This window comes from Symphodus melops (assembly GCF_947650265.1).
Source record: "Symphodus melops genome assembly, chromosome: 13".
Taxonomy (NCBI): domain Eukaryota; kingdom Metazoa; phylum Chordata; class Actinopteri; order Labriformes; family Labridae; genus Symphodus; species Symphodus melops.
In genome coordinates this window covers 11,579,400-11,596,284 of record NC_136703.1, presented here as the reverse complement: position 1 = coordinate 11,596,284, position 16,885 = coordinate 11,579,400, and the positions used below count along the sequence as shown (strand labels likewise).

Genomic DNA, 16,885 nt, shown 5'->3' with positions numbered 1-16,885 from the left:
GTGTATATATATATTAACCCTTTAAAAGATTTTTTTTTTTAATAATACCATACGCATTTATTTTAACGTCAGTTAAATATTTATCGAAATGAACAGATTCATTGATATACAGTAGAAGCTTACATCTTTGCTAAAGAATTGATGGTTAACACAGTAACATATTTGATTAACTGTGCCCACCTCTGCATGTGACCCAGATCATATCTGGTAAGACTAGAGGCAGATGTGATGTGTGTGTTTGTTTGCATTATAATTTAATTCAGAGAACATCAAAAAGAGAACACGCCCTATTTAATTTACTGTAATTGTTTAATATTGGCTTTATATAACTAAAAGCTTCAAAGCTGAAGTAACTGTTTTCTGTCCCGAGGCCCTTAAAGTTATGTCTTGCACTGATCATTGACCTTCACATTAAAGACGGATAACTTATGACACTGACATCTCAGGAAACCCTTCTACTGTTTAGTGTAAGTTAAGTTTAGGAAGATAGCGCAAATGAACTGCTCAGTATGCTGAATATGGGCCCTTTAAAAAAGAGATTAAAACAAATTCAAAAGGAATAAATTATTGTACAATTACAAGACTAAATACAATGGCAATGCTTTACGTCATACATTATCAGACATGCATGCATGCCATGCACCTTAGTTTCAATGTGCTCTTACCTGTACTGAGGTGGGGGTATTCCCTTAGCATCACATGTCAAAGTAGCTTCCTCTTCTATAGAGTCGACGGGAATAAACAAATCACCCGGCTCCATCCTCCATCTTGGACCATGGTACGACCCACTGTCCAGACAATCTGTCAGAGAAAAACAGTCACAGCCTGAGCGTAGAAACGGAGGAAAAAAGTGCAATTTTTTTTAAAGAGTCTGGCCTGCATAATTCCACATTCTCCCGGAGGAAATGGGATATTTGGGTCTAATAGGCAGGTCTCTTTCAAAAATGGGAGGTGGGACATTACTAAGCATGAGGAAGGACTCAATATGTTTCATATTATGTTGAGATGATGAGAAGTGCTGATCCTTCTGCAAGAATAAAGTGGATAAAATGGACAGCTGAGAATGTACAGTGATGCCAGAAAACCATTCCTGGCACAGTGAGTCGAAATTTCAGCAGTTACCAATAGGAGCACTTTTATGAAAAACAAGAATTCTTAATGAAAAATTGGTAAAATGTTGATCCTTAAATGATGTTAAAGTTTAGATTTTTGAAGAAATTTATGAAATGAAAATGCATTTTCCTGGACATCATACAGCTTTAATGTGTTAAATATATGGGTGTACCCATAGACAAATAGTTCAATGATGTGTTTGAAATATGCGTCAATGAGCCCAAAACACCCGACAACAAAAAATAGGCCAAGTAGACTTTAGACTAATCATGTTTGACTATGTTAATACTAAGTCAGGGAAAGGCCGAGCTAAATGTTCATTAATCTGCTATTATCTACCATATATAGTTTAATATATATTTTCTTTACATGGAAATAACCATATCTTCAGTTTAAACATTTCAAATATGTGATGACTCATCCTGCACTCAAGGGTGTTTACTCATTTTTCAACCAATTTCAACCAAAATAAAAGCCTTGTTGAAGCAAAAAAAAGCCAATCAAATTCATCCCAACGTTATTTCCCATCTTCTTCTATCTTGTGATTCTATCCCCAATCAGTGTGACACAGCAAACAGGTGCAGTGCTCTCCAAGTTCTGATTCATGCGGACTTCCAAGGTGTTATCCTTGCTCTAAGTTTTGTTAGCATACAGTAATTCCTAGGATGGACAACATTTATTGTACATTTTCTATGTCAAAGAAGTAACAGTCTTTGCTCTGCGTTTGTGTTGAATTTCTACTAATTGACAAGAGAAATTGTGTCCCCAACAAGAAAAAAAAAGCCAATGTTTCCAGGTAACGCGCCAGGTAACAATCACAGAGCAGTGAAGAAGAAGATTGAGAGTATTGTTTCTGTGATGTGAATAGAAGTCAATACTGAGGAGTGTTTCTTTAAACCAGAGCCGTCCTATCATCGCTGACACTGACAGGATTTTCTTCTCTTCAGCCATCATCCCCACAACTGTAAATGTCCAAACGTGAAAGAATCATTACTCACATAAAAAAAGGTGGTTTACCTGCCAGACAGTCGATGATTGATAACAGTAGAAGCTGTTTCCATGGCAACGTCATCTTTGGCAGCCAAGGGCAAATGAGAGTTTCATCCAATAAGCTTTAAAATGGCACTGGTGTTCTCTGAGAGAGGGGGTCTTGACCTGTTGGGGAGAGACTTTTGTTGTCATACACCTAACTCAGCACACTCAAAACATTACTTTTCCAGCTTTTGACGTTAAGCCTTTTAATCACTTAACAGGAAGTAATACAAAACTAGTAGTGGAAGTATGATTAAATGAAATGGGGAGTCTCATTCCTTCCGTCCATTATCACAAATCTAATCAGAGGATCAAGACGGTGTCACTTTCTGCCCTATTGTTTGGCCAACTTGCACCCGGAGATGTCTGAGGGTGATACCAGAGGCATATGGGAGGCAGCCCATGCCAATCTATTAAGGGAGCAACTAACGCCTAAGCTCATCCTTCACTTGGACCGATTCACTCTGGCTGCCTGAGGAAGACTTGGACCTGGGAATTGGGTGCCATCCAATCAATTAGATTCACCCACAGCAGCATGTGTCTCCCCACATGCTGGGGTGAATCAAGACAGCCTGATGAGGCAGCCATTTCACCCAGGTCCATAATCAAGGGCAAGTGTCTGTCTGCTCCTAGCATGTGTTGCAAATTGCGATGCACCCACTTCTTGGTGGAGGATACCGAGCGAGTAATGATGAAATTATGAAATGTCAAACATACACACAACAGAGAACCAGCAACGACACAATAGTCAAGCGATTGGGTCTCGCACACAAACACACACATGTGCATACTGACATATACGAGTGTTTAGAGTGTATGTAAAATTGTATAGCACAGCCAAACCCCCTCAAAACACAAATTTCTTCAAGCGGTGTTTAAGATGTAGTAAGGGCAGACACAGATAATAACACCAATCTGCTAAATGTCACACAACCCACACACACCTACACACCAAACTCACTTTCACACCGTGTACAACACATATAATACCCTGCCTCCACACACACACACACACACACACACACACACACACACACACTTATCATTTAGAAGACATAAGCCACGACGAGCAGCTCATTTGTGGCCTAATCCCTGGGCGAGCCAGGTTCAGAGCGCTACTTATTGAGGGTCTAATTGTTTGTTAGCTGCCTGGATGTCAAATCACACATGTGGGGTCTCTGCCAGGATTTTTTTTTTTTCTGCCTTTCATGTTTGCTATGTCCTTTTTTTCTTTTCCCAAAGTCGACAAAATTGGATTGGTATGCTTCCTCTCTGGAAGAGTCCTGCATGCCATACGTCAGTGATAGGCCCCAAGTGGTGCAAACTGCTGGCACCTCAGGAATGGGGATTGGTGTTTGGAAGGTACAGAGGGTATTACACTGCTGTCGACTTTGCATGTTATGGTTTGCATTTGTAATGGGTTTTTTTTTTCTTTCAGGGATGGGAATTTGTAACAGCTGATGCAATGTGGCACTTTATTGTGGGCACATTTAATAAATTATTTACAAATGCAAAAGAGTGAATTGCACAAATGTGTCAGTGATATTACAGAGAGCAGATCACTCAGATATTCACACGTCTGCACACACACACTTTCACACAAGTACGTAGGTATCCACCCACATGCACAGACACACACAATCACACATGCTCCCATGGATAATGGTGCTTACCACGACGGTGATAAAAGGTGGCGAGCAAGCTTTACAGGGTGAATAATTCTCAATCCAAGAGGGTCCCTGCCTGACACTAATTGACACTACTAGCTTAACGGACAACCAAAAAAAAAAAAAAGAAAGAAATAATCATGGTATCTTCCACCTCCATCACACCCTGCCTGCATCCAAGTAACACGCTGGTTGAACAAATAGCCCAGCTGGCAGAGTGGGAGTGTACTTACTTTGAAGGCCTGAGCTGCATTCATCACAAATATTCCAGCTGACATCGTGGCATAGCAGTATGCAATTACTTGGTGAATGTTGCAGGATACAAAAGGTGTGTGTGTTTGAGTGTGCACCTTCTACACTAACTATCTCAGTGGCCATGAAGCTATAATTGACACAAGACTCACCCAGGATTGTGGAAACTATCTTCTTTACAGTTTGATACCTGTGATAGGATCCTTATAGGAACTCTTGAATATAATTGGGGTCTATTTTAATCGGCAGGTGCATACTCCACCCAAGGCTGATTTGGCCATGCAAAATGTGTTGGTGTTTGAATGTACTGTAGCAACACATTTTAGAGGGTGAGGTGAAGTGAATCCAGGTTGCGGTGTTGTGCATAACACCAGGTAGGAACCACAGGAGCTTTTAGAGCCTATAACACCACCATGTGAGTAATGTAGCAGCAGGTATGCAGCAGTTTGGCAAATGAAGAGCTACATAACAAGCCTTCGTTAAAAATAAAATAAAACTATCAAGTGTGCCTGTGTCTGAGTAACCCACAAGAATGAGACTACTCTGTGTGTAGGAATTGGCTGCAGTTGGGAGGGCACGTCACGTTGCTTTAGCCTTACACAAAAAAATAAAATAAAAATCAAATTCATTATACTTCCAATTCGGAATAGTACCAAGACAGGCCGACGTGTGAGGCTGGTACAAGTGAAAATTTATATATACATTTAAAACACTGCGGTATAGAATGTAGATTTCTGTATTTGGATTTGTGCACGCGCTCAATCGCTGAATATTTTTTTCATTAATTATTTGACCGTCTTACCTCTTATCTTGAGATATATTGCGACCAGCAGCAACCAAATTCAGCCCTCGCGGAAAAAGCAACTGATTGATCCTCCATGGAAAAACCTTGTTAGGAAAATTTCGGTCACAATCGCAAGGTCGTTCATACAGGTGAAAAAAAGAACCGGTCAGTCAGAGACTACGGGGAGTGCAGGAGGCATAAACACACGCGTCTCATATCGCTGCTCTTCTCTTTTCTCCACTCCCCAAAAAAAAAAAAAAAAAACACACACACACACATACACACACACACGCACGCACACACACACACACACACACACACACACACACACACAACACCCACGTTGTTTGCTGCGCTGAATCACATTTGAAACCACCCCAGTTATGAGGCTCGACTATCGCCTATGTTTACGGTCTGTTATCCAACACGCGCGAGGCTCAAATTGGGGTTGAGAAGGAATCATGCACAGATGATTTATTATGCGCATTAAGTCAGCTCCTCCTGTGAAGAAAAAGGACGAAGAAGAAGAGGAGGAGGAGGGCTGTACGACGGCTAGGAGGCGACGGAGCATCCAGAGCCAGCAGCAGCAGCAGCAACAGCAGCGCTGAGATGGGAAGGTGCGGGAGGGAGGAAAGCGCACCTGGTGTGGAACCGCGCCCCCCTGCGGCAGACAGCAATGTTGCAACCAAACGGAGCTACAGCAGCAGTGGTGATCCTACATTTGAGGGGCTCAAGGCAATAAACACACACTCTCCCTAATCCTACATTAAAATTTTAGTTTTATGTATATCCGTGATCCACAAAAATTGCCTTATCTTTATGGAAAGAAGTCAGAAATTCTCTTTTGAGCTTTTGCACTCGCCCATCTTGCACATCATATTGCACAGCAAATTAAAATCTTGCAATCTATCTCTAAAACAATCAATGTTTATTTTGAATGCACTAAATCACAAAAATAGATTAGTGATCACACTTTTCATTGAATGCTCAATTCACATTTTATTATCCCTCTTGGGGCAATTGGTTTGGTGAGATTGCACACCATGAAAGAAAGGGATGTAGACAGAGAGAGAGAGAGAGAGAGAGAAAGAACGAGCAAAATAGAGATAAAAGTGTTGTTCCTCCAGCTTTCACTGCAGTACAACATTAGTTTTTATCAGTTTGCAGGTTCTCATTCAAGCTTGCTCTTCTCAACTTTACTTGAGAGGTTCTTTCTTCTTCAAAGCCTGAAGAGTCATCATCATCTCTTTCCCTCTCCATAGGATGATTGACCAGAGTCAAGGTTGAACAGGCTACTTCTGTGCTGCTGAACAATTCTAACAGAAAGAAAGTTTTTACTTTACACCAAGCAGTAACAATATCTAAAAAATCTGATCCCATGTATAAAAATATTTGCATATGGATGACAAAATCTAAGAATTGGTCAGTTCATTGTTTTCATTTAAAATAAGAAAATAAGATGAGCCATAGTGTGTGTTTGTGTTGCCATATATAGATGAACTTACTATTGACACTGCCCGTCAGTTCTTGGCTGAGATTGGCACTCCTCGTTTTCTTTGTCGGAGAGATGCAATCTGAGGTCACACATTCATCAGCCTCATCCCTCTTTCTTTTCAGCAGCTTCACCTCTGCTGGGCTTGCTCGCTCACTTGTCTCGGTTAGCAAGGAGTCCAGGCATTTCTTTGTCCTTTTCAAAGCATGGGTGTCTGGGCCACTTTCGAAATATCGTTTGAATCTAATGAATTTGAAATAGAAAGAAAGGTCATTTATGGACATGTACTAGCCAAGACTTACATTAAATTATATTGACCTAACATGTCCTAATATAATTCATTTACTATTTCTGTCTTCATCAATCATATCTATATGACTATGAAGCATAGGCTTTTACAAGTACAAAAAAATATATCTTTTTGTATTTTTTACTTCAAAAATACAACAGAATGGAAACTTAAGGATCTTCCTTGTTTAACTTTAAGGACTAATAAAGAACATATAGGTCCATAGTCACAGTTTGATCAAATAATAATCATTTATCTGGCTGATACCGCTACTTTTTCTCATATACATGTCATATTAAAAACGTATTTTGTACACTCACCTGCTGCTGGTCTCTGGACAATTACTATTCCTTTTTCTCTTTTTTGTTGGGCTGTTTTCTTCACTCTGTGCGCTGTCACCCCATCCAGCATCGTTACCCTCATCTGGGCTGTCCGGGCTGTCAGGGATTTTCTCAGTCTCCTGATCCACAGCCTTCCCATCACAATAGCTCACATCCAGACAATTTTTCATCAGCACCTTGCTGGACTTTACACTGAAACATAACAAATCTCTTAGTCAAACATCATCAAACACAACAATTCTATAAAGGAGAGAAAATGAACACAGATTCTAAATCTATACTTACTAGGAGCTGTTGCTGAATTGGCTGAGGTGGCTCATAGTTATAAAAGAATGCTGAAGAATTTCATTTGGTATTATTCTTTCTGCAGCGTCTATCTTTAGAGTCTTTGTCAGCAAGTCAACGAAGCTTGCCCGGTCACACTTATCAGCTCTTGAATCTTCTCCTAAGAGATCTTGAGACACCTTGTACTGGATTGTTTTCAAAAAATCAGAAAGATAATTTAAGGTTTAGCTTTTGATTTTACATTTTGTCATAAGTATTAATGTTTGGGGTATAAAACATGTTTTCTAAATGAGTCATCCTACCTCTATCAGATTACTCAGGTTGTTTATTGGGGCAGTGACAGGAAATTTGTATGCCTCAAATTCTGACTGAAGAAAGAAAGTATTCCTTTTTAAGTAAATTCCATATGCACAAAAACAAAAAATATGTTGACAGATATAAACTTTTTGCTGAGAATATGTAAATTGAAATGTTACCATAAATCTCCATTGGTGTCCATGTTCAGTGAATCTTGGACAGAAAAACGCATATGTGTACATTGCACTGTTCAGGATGTGGTCTGAAGGCTTTCCAATGGTGTAATAGATAAGTTTCATCTGTGGACACAACACAACTACATGTTACACTTCCATATCCTTTTTCAGAGTCTCTTTTGTTTTTAGAATCACTCCAAGATAGTCAACAATTTAGGGTGGCAGTCACCCAGTCTGTAGGGACTTGGGTTGGGAACTGGAGCGTTTCCGGTTCAAGTCCAGACACGGACCGAGTCCGAAAATTAGCCTGGGAGCTAGAGAGGTGCCAGTCCACTTCCTGAGCACCGCCAAGGTGCCTTTGAGCAAGGCACAGAATCCCCCCACCACCTCAGGAGAGCTCTCTGTGAGCTGGTGCTCCTGAGATGCTTTTGAGTTATTAATCCATTAATGTATGTCTATAGGATCCTGTTTGTGCGTGTGTGTGTGTATTTCAGCCTATGTTTCTGTAGCTTGTCATTAGACAGACTGTAAAAATGAATTTCTTCTCATTGGATTAATGAAGTATAAATAATCATTATAATTATTTTAAAGTCAGTTTTCTTGAGGCAAAATGTGTAAAATTGTAGTTCCATAATAACGTTTTTATCTTAAAAAAAGAGTAAAAGAAAAGAAAAGGCTGAAAATAAGTGATAAGGCAATCATAATTGGCTTACCTTTTGTTACCGTCACACAATATGGGGACTTCACAAAATAAAAAAGAACACATTCTAGTCTAAATCGATTTTTGATTTTTCTGTATGTTTTAAGTGCAACATCGTTACCAAGTAACACTGACCATATCATATCCATCGTATCCAGGGAACAATGGGATGCCCATTAACAGTTCAGCAGCAATGCAGCCCAAAGACCAAACATCAATCGCCTGGTTGAAAGGAGCTCCCAGCAGGACCTCTGGAGATCTGAGACAAGTGAGGGAAACAGAACAAAACATTGAACTCTCGTTTACTGTGTGCACTTATTATTCCCTTTTCATATATACTGTATGTTTTAGCCTGACTGAAAGCTTGAGAGGCCAACTTGTAGAGTTTCATTGATTTGATTAATGAAAAAGCTGTCCCACATACAGGTAAGTCACTTACCTGTACAATATAGTCTGAATCTCGACACCTGTCTGTTGAGCAGGATTGTCACATGCCAGCCCAAAGTCAATGACCTTGATTCTTAGGGGCTGCTGCACATGGTCAATCATCATTATGTTTTCAGGCTTGAGATCTGCATGCACAATCCCTGCCCTCTTCAGAAACTCCAAAGCTGTAGCAAGCTGAAGTCACAAATAAAAGTCAACAGAAGGAAAGAATAAAAACACATGTATAAGATGGATGTTATTGCAACAAAAAATAGAATATACTTGATAAATTACAGCTTAAAGAAATGTTTTTTTAAATAATTGAAAGAAGGCAAGTTTATTTATAAAGACTTATTCACACATCATTCAAAGAGCTTTACAGAGTTAAGAAAGAAGCATTTATGCCAATTAGAGCACAAGAAGAAATGTGACATACTGAGAGAATAACCCTTTAAAATACAAAATATACTGGAAAAATATTTAGATGAAAGATCAACATGAACAAAAGTAAGTAGACATTGATGCAAAAATGTGACTTTAAAATTAGAAATAAAAAAGAAACATCCTAAAAAAATGTCTTTTGTGTGCTTCAGTGTGCTTCATTTGTTGTTGTTGTTTTCTTTGAAGTGGTGAGTAATTAATGGCAAGTTATCACCTTTCTATTGTTATAGTGCTCTAAAAATCAATTAGTGTTTACTATGAAGGATTTGCACATGAGTGCAACCTTAAGCAATTCCTTCAACCCTCAAAATGCAAAGTCTCAACTTTTCTTCTAGACAAACAAACCTGTTGGAAGATGGGGCGTATCTTTGCCAAACCAAGAGACTTCAATGGACTCTTTAGCAAGTATGCCCAGAGAGTTATATCCAGTTTTTCAAAATCCAGACAGAAACGTCTCTGGAAAGTGAAGGAATGATTCCATCTGACAATGTGGAAATTGTCAGAGCCGAGGTCTTTCAGTTTTTGAAGAGTCACCATCTGGTAAATATACAAGATGTTAGAGAGAGATTTGGAGGGAATTCAAAGTGAAATAAAACAAACTAAAGTTTCATAGAATTTGAGTTGCACCTCTTTTTTTGCATTGGCAATGCAGTTGCCCCTCTTGATGATTTTTAAAGCCACTGTTTCACCAGTGTCTCGTTTAATACATTGGGCAACTTCTCCATAGGCGCCACTTCCAAGGAGAGCCTGCACCTCATAGATTGAGGAGGCTGAGGAGATTTGGACTCCAGCAACTACCTTAAAGAAGTTTTTACGATTCATGGTGCTGTATTATATCTGTGAATGATTTCTCACACCTGAGACAAGAGCAGAAAAGACAGAATTTAGACATCCAAAGTCATATCTTACATCTCAGGGTCTGATATTGATATATGAAAAGGTACAATACATTTTATCTAAACAATTGACCTGAAGCTGAAAATTAACAAAAAAATGACATACTCTTAGTTGTACTTCTTAACAGAGTTAATATTTAATGTATACCTGATTAAACTTGAACCAAGCTAAACATACTGATCAATTCTAAGCTCATCTTAATTTCTTTTCCTTTTGTCGACAATCGTCTGCTATTCAAAAGATAAAATATAAAGAATAAAAATAAATGACAATCTTAAAAATTGGGGAAAATAAAAATGCCAATGACTCAGAACCTTATACTAATTGACAAATTGGATTTTTTTCCTGATTGGGTTGATTCACATTTAAATCCTGCTATTAAATACCAGTATTATCTGTAAAATCCTGTATTATATGTGTAATAGCACAATATTTGATTGCTTGCAGGCTTGACATACTAAAGAAACTTTAACATTTATGTATACACTTTGAAAAAAAGAAAATTATGAGAGATAAGATGCAAATCATTTCTGGAAGTGTCTGCAAATCATGTTAATGTCTTGTATCTGTAGGCTATCATGAATTTAAGCAATATCAACTCTATAAACAACTGCAATAAACAAGATAATGTGATTTTGAATCTACACTTTTGTGTTATTTTTCTTTGGGTGAACAGATTGGTTTGGAGACTGTATCCAACTTACCAGATGTTCAAAGATGACAGCGATGTCGATGTTTGATATTTGGTAACGTTTCCCACGTTCCTGAAATAACTTTCTTTCTTTCTTTCAAGACAAAGTGCTTTCAGATAGTTTTGAGGTTATCAAGCCAGCAATCAGAGTTGAAATGACAAAAAGGAAAAAGCTATGGTCTTAAGAAAACTCTCCCCATTGTGACAGTTGAGTGTTCCATCATTATGTCATAATAGAATAGAATGGAACCTTAAACAGCCAGAGGAACACATAATTCTGTTATTTATGTTTAAATTCCTGTTTGTTTGTTTGTTGTTGTTCTCTTTTACAGTAATTCATCAGCCTCTCAATATGGATGCATTGCAACACTTAGAGCACAAACAGTGATCCCAAGAGTGTTCAAGTCTCCTCATAGATAGTTATGTTGTTTGACTGTCAGATAGACAAATCAGCATGTATGTACATTTCACTTAAAGAGTGGCACATGATGCTGGCATTTTGCTGGCAATAATAAATCCATTATAAACAAAAGGACTGCGCCACTTTTCTCATCACCAAACTGATGCAAATGGGGTCAAAAGAAACTGTCTGAAAGCAAGTGTAGAGTCAGTACCTTTTTCTCAAAAAATAAAATATAGATAAATACTGTACACAATGTGTGCCACTCAATCATCACTTATGTGTGGTGGTTTCTGCAGAGACTCTGTCCTCTGCCTGGTTTTGATACTTTGGTTTATTTTGGTTGACTTGGGACAATTCTGGGAGAGAGATGTGTTTCCCCGAGCCAATGCTAAACGCCAATTGCAGAATTACAATTTGGCATTTCAGAGCTACTGTTGCCCCTTGATAGATAGATATGTCCAATTAAAAAACACCAGCACCAAAGGCGCGATGCAGTTTTGCATAAAATACATCATGGGGATGGGGAGAGTTGGTTGTAGTGTGACTAATTGTAGTCTATATCTAGAAGTGTACCAAAAGCTTGACAAAAAAAAGGACAACAACTGAAATTTTATTAGGAAAATATTGTTGAATTACATGCAAATCAAATGTATCCTTGGCTTGAACATATTCATTCACAGACAAGTAATAGAAAATATTATAGCTGCAATAAGCAATATTTTACCACTCTTGGCCATTTTTCAAACAAAAGTTACTGCAGTAGAGATGCAATAGGCATCCAGTGTTCCTTAATTAGACCAAGAAGTCCTGTTAATTTGGCAGCTAGAGGGTTGCCATGGCATGGGTGACTGAACCATCAGCAGCAAATTTGACAAAAGCTATTGTGCATGAAAACCATTAGAAATCAATAGGTCTCAGAAAGGAAATTTCAATTAAGTCAGACCAGGTGGAAGCTGGAGGAGCTTTACATGAATCAGATAAGACACTATAAGCAGTTTAAATCAGTTTAATCTAGGATTTAGAATCATCGTTTATTACTTCAGTAGGAAGGATGCTGTGATACGCTGCAAGTTGCGATGGTGAAGAGTGTGAAGCTGTGGCTACATCTCACTGGGTGCCAGTCCACATTTTTAAATACTATTGCATTCCATACTGATTTTATTAAAATAGTGTATGTCTTTAGAAAAACAAATAAAAGAAATGCAAATGCTAGCTATGGAAACACACATCTGGACTAAAAGGAGGGCAACTATGGCTAAAAGTTGTTCTAAAAAAAAGAGTTGTTTCCATTTGAAGAGTAACACTGCAGTTTTTTTTGTTTTTGTTTTTTTTTAATAATTTATCTGGAAACGTGTTAAATTTCACTTGACATATTAGATTCATGAACTGGTACCTAACATTTTACCTGCCAGGGTTGCCTCCTGTGACTGTGCTGAAAGCTGGATAGTCATTAATAGTCTTAGCAGGAAGTGATTATAGTGTCTCGAAAAAACTGCCTATGTGCTTGTCATTTGATTGAACTCCTTTTTAAAGTAAAGTATAAAAAGTAAAACACTTTTTCGTGATAATTCTGGTTAGCTTTCTGTTGTGAAGTTTAAGGTCTGACTCCTGGTCATACTTTCCTCAACTAATGTTTTTCAGCTGTCATTTCTAAGCAGGCAGCTTAAAATCAGTGTGAGTTTATATAGTAGCGACTGCTGGTTATATGGGGTCACTGAGAGCTCATAGTGACTGAAGTGCACATGTACCAGAAAACCAAAATAGGCTATAATGAGCTACACAAGTGGCTGAAAACACAGAGCTGCAGAGTGGGGTGTTAAAATTTCTCCAAAATAGGTGAGTGTTGCTGCTTTGTGTGCAAGTGGGGCATGCATGGGGGCTGAATGACATCAATCAAACTAAGCTCTGATTGAAAGGAGACTGAAGTGTTACTGGTACAACAGAACCTGTTTTTCTTTGTAGCTGACTGCTCAGATTTTTTTTTTTTGTGGGAAGCTAATGGAGCAGGTGCTTGTGGTTAAAATGAACAAATTCAAAATGAGAGCTGTTGATGATTCTGATATGAGTGACATTCCAGTTGTTTTTTTAATTTATTTTATATTTACTGTGAATGTCACATTCGGCAAATATATTGGTCTGTTTAATTAAGCTTAATGAGGGTTGAATTTAGTTTGGCGTCTTTCATCTCAGGTTCCAGTATTGAATAGAACAGCACCACTGCATTGTTTTTTATATTGACAGACAACGTGACAATGGCTTATTGGTGCGATTACCTGACATTAGGCCTAACAGGAGGTTTTAGCTGAAGTTAATATTTATGTAACATTTAATAAATGATATACATTATTTACTGAATTCTAAAACAGATTTTTTTTTCTTATACACCAGCATGTCTGTCATCACACATCAGTCCAGATGACAACAGGGATCCTTCCTCTCGTGTTCTTTTTGAGGTTTCTCTTTGTTTTTCTTTTTGGCAAGATAGTTTTTTCTCCACTTTTCTGAATTGAGGGTCTGAGGATAAACAAAGGGCGTTGTATGATGTACAAACTGTAAATCCCTGAGAGACAAATTTGGGATAGGCTTTATAAAGAAAATTTACTTCACTAGACTTTGACTATAACTCAAAAGTGGATTCTCCAACGGATAGAAATTGGCTTTAGCTGAAATGGCTGACGCTTCAATGTTTTTTGATAAGCATCGGCTGACAGCTTTGGTTCATGTTGAAGAGATGAATCTCCCATGACAAGACTGGAGAGAAACTGCCTTCTCTTCCAACACTCTTTCCCCCTCTCTTTCTCCCTCGTTCATACGCTCACTCAACTAGCCTTCATTAGCCTCCGTTGCTCGCACTCTTTGCTTATCTCTCTCTCACTCAGACACAAACATTGAATTTCTCTTCTTTACTACTACAGTCATGTTACCCTTGTGTACATCACCAGCAGCTCAATATCTGTGCTATGCCTCAGTGAAGCATAACTGCATTATGGTGGGTCCCGAAGTCCCTTGGCCTACTAGTAACCCCATTAAACCTACATTGATCATCCTCATTTCAGGCTTAGGTTCCTTTAACATAGCCGGGGCATCATTAATAATGCTCCATACAGCAGCCATTTGACATTTCCTTTAATTATGCCTGTAATTTATTCATGCACTTGAGCCTGCATGGAGCTTGTTGTGAAAAGCTTCCTTCAGGAATATTTTATCCCACTCCTCTCAGGGCCAACGGATTACCCATCTAAATAGCAAACCCCTGAAGGTATTACTTCCTTTACTATCTGTCTGTGAGTGTGTCTGCATGATTGTGTGTGTGTGGGGCTCTGTGCATAAGTGCGCACGTGGGATATGTGTGTGTGTGTGTATGGTGACAGTGAGCATTATGCCTTGAACTTGTGTGTTAAGCTGCAAAAGTCATTAGGTCTTATTTCTCAACCATTCAGACGACTCAATGTAAATTCTCCTGTATTACCAGCATGTCTAATTTTGGGAAAGCACAAAGAAAAGTGCAAATGGTTGCAAGATCTGCTCTTATCGCACAATGCAACGACCCCCATGTTTAACCCAGTTTTGCAGAGGAAAACATCGGCGCTTAATTTGCTCACTCTGCAGGTCGTTAACAGAGAGCGAAACACAGCAAATTCCCCGAAAGTGGTGAAGGAAATCTAAAATGCATGCTCTTCAAACGGGAGTCAAGATGTTAATTATGATGTTTCTTGAGCACACTGTATTGCTCAACTCCAGACTGCACACCTGACAGAACCCTGCAGGATGTGTGTTGGGGAAAGTATGTGCGTATTAAGACTGGGAAGTGGAGGCTCAATAGGACACACACTGTCACACAAATAAAGGCAGAAATTTGAGGAAATTTGTCTATTTGTAAATGGAGAGTAATTTGAAATTTCCTCAATTGGTCTGTAAAGGACAAAGCGTTACAAAGCCTCTTTACTATTTCATAAAAATGGGACTGCTATTGCTTTAAATATATTAGCTTACATCACTTTCAATTTCATTGTAATCACTTTTTTACAAAACCATAAATCTTTTCACAGCCCTCTGCACTGTTGTATAATACGTCTGAACATAAAAAAAAACATCTCACACCTACAAGCTTGTCAATCGTCTGAAGTTCACTTATATATATATCACAGCAGATGCTCTTAATGATGCTCTCTCTTTCTGTCTCTCTTATTATACTCAGTTTCCCATGCTAATTCTTTTTTCTCCAGAAACATTTCTGGTGTCCTTAGTTCATTAGCCAGACTCTTTTCAACAGCCTCACATAGAAGACTAATGGGCCAGCATACCTTTTATTGCATACTGCAGTTCTATGGCTGGAGGTCCATTACTTTAGAGGATCAAGAATTTACTCTCTCTTACTGTTGATAGGGAGGCCTTGCTAGGGGCTAATGAAGGGATAGATCCACTTTGAGATAAATCCTCCTGTAGGTCAATAAAAATTTCACTTGGCGAAAGAAGAAAGCTCCAAGCAGAAAGCTGCTTGTGAGGTCTGACATGGAGTGAGTCAGGGAAATATCAGCAGGGAAGCAGATCTGTTTTTGTCTTCATGTTTAGGCTGTATTTTAAAAGGATATAAAGGATAAATGGTCTGTTTTTATTTTCCAATACATTGTGTGTGTTCCAAAACATAGCATTCACTGCAATAACCAGCAATTTAGAGTTCACCAACTCACCCAAAGACACTTTTGCAGACTGACAGAAAAGGAGCTGCTTCGCTTTTCCCTAATTACAACTTCCGATCCTTTGAGACACATATTACACATAACCTGGCTGGCACTGTGTTTACGTTGTTAGTCACTGTGTTCAAGTATTCTGAATCAAACTGCATTTATGGCACTAAGAGGTAGCTTATGAAAGTGTGGGTAGCACAATATCCAGACAGTAGTCAGTGAATTAAAGCTTTTTTTCGCAGTGACAGATGTTGGTGTGAGTGAAAGTCCGACTATTCATTAGCAACTCTAATTCATTCATGCAAACTCATGCAGATTGTGATGCTTTGAGGATCCTGCCATTGCTGTGTAGCAGAGGCAACTATTAATTATTTTGCCACAGCTTCATTAATTATATCAAGGTTACTCAAGTAATTAATTGTAACGATGATTAGATACAGTATTGATCACTGTAAAATGCCACTGTAGCTATGTTATATTTCCCTTCCTTTATAGACACATTTGGGGACATAAAGGCATGTTTTGTGGAGCTCATAATGGTCAGTTTGGCGAGAGACTGTTAGATTCAACTCGATGAACTCATTCAGAGGCTTTAGTCTGTAGTGTTATCTAGCAAATGCCAGGTTAAGCCTTTTATTGTCAGTGTTTATGAGGGTCTACTTGTAACAAGTGTATATTTTTCATGAAGGGGTTTTCCTGTGTGTGGCAAAGGATTATTAAGAAGTTCCCTTTGCTTAGTTTGCCGGTACATTAGTCACAAAAACAGAGTAATTATCAATGTGACAGAACCAAAAGCCAGCTTCACACAAGTGAGTCATTTTGTGTCAGAGATCTGATGGTCACAGTTTTTACAATGAGTTTTAAAGTCAACATAAGACAACTTTAAGAGGCACAACAAGGCTCGAATGTAT

General features: G+C 38.5%; 2 protein-coding genes across 2 annotated transcripts in view; both read right to left on the bottom strand.

Annotated features, from left to right (window-relative positions):
* cntn3a.2 (contactin 3a, tandem duplicate 2) overlaps positions 1-5,753 on the bottom strand; it is a 39,545-nt gene extending 33,792 nt beyond the window's left edge. Inside the window, exons 1-3 of the mRNA XM_079359622.1 lie at positions 4,867-5,753; positions 2,131-2,268; positions 666-801 (exon numbers count right to left, since the gene is read on the bottom strand). Of these exons, the coding sequence (XP_079215748.1) occupies positions 666-801; positions 2,131-2,185 (191 nt within the window). The 5' untranslated portion in view covers positions 2,186-2,268; positions 4,867-5,753. The remainder of the gene's footprint in view (positions 1-665; positions 802-2,130; positions 2,269-4,866) is intronic.
* A 68-nt stretch (positions 5,754-5,821) lies between these two features.
* Positions 5,822-10,977, bottom strand: LOC306833957 (homeodomain-interacting protein kinase 3-like). Its single transcript, XM_079359624.1, has 11 exons — positions 10,897-10,977; positions 9,923-10,152; positions 9,641-9,832; positions 8,868-9,049; positions 8,564-8,687; positions 7,732-7,851; positions 7,558-7,623; positions 7,256-7,440; positions 6,950-7,162; positions 6,354-6,583; positions 5,822-6,164 (listed from the first exon to the last, which is right to left on the bottom strand). The coding sequence occupies exons 2-11, from the start codon at positions 10,115-10,117 to the stop codon at positions 5,995-5,997; spliced, it is 1,677 nt and encodes a 558-aa protein (XP_079215750.1). The 5' UTR covers positions 10,118-10,152; positions 10,897-10,977; the 3' UTR covers positions 5,822-5,994.
* Positions 10,978-16,885: the final 5,908 nt, after the last annotated feature.

Bases quoted from the DNA above. Each gene is read 5' to 3' on its own strand.
- LOC306833957 (XM_079359624.1), bottom strand. From the start codon at position 10,117: ATGAATCGTAAAAACTTCTTTAAGGTAGTTGCTGGAGTCCAAATCTCC. The intron at 7,441-7,557 runs GTAGGATGACTC...AAAACAATCCAG, and splicing joins ACCTGAGTAATCTGATAGAG to TACAAGGTGTCTCAAGATCT. The intron at 6,165-6,353 runs GTAAGTTCATCT...TCTTTCTGTTAG, and splicing joins ACTGACGGGCAGTGTCAATA to AATTGTTCAGCAGCACAGAA.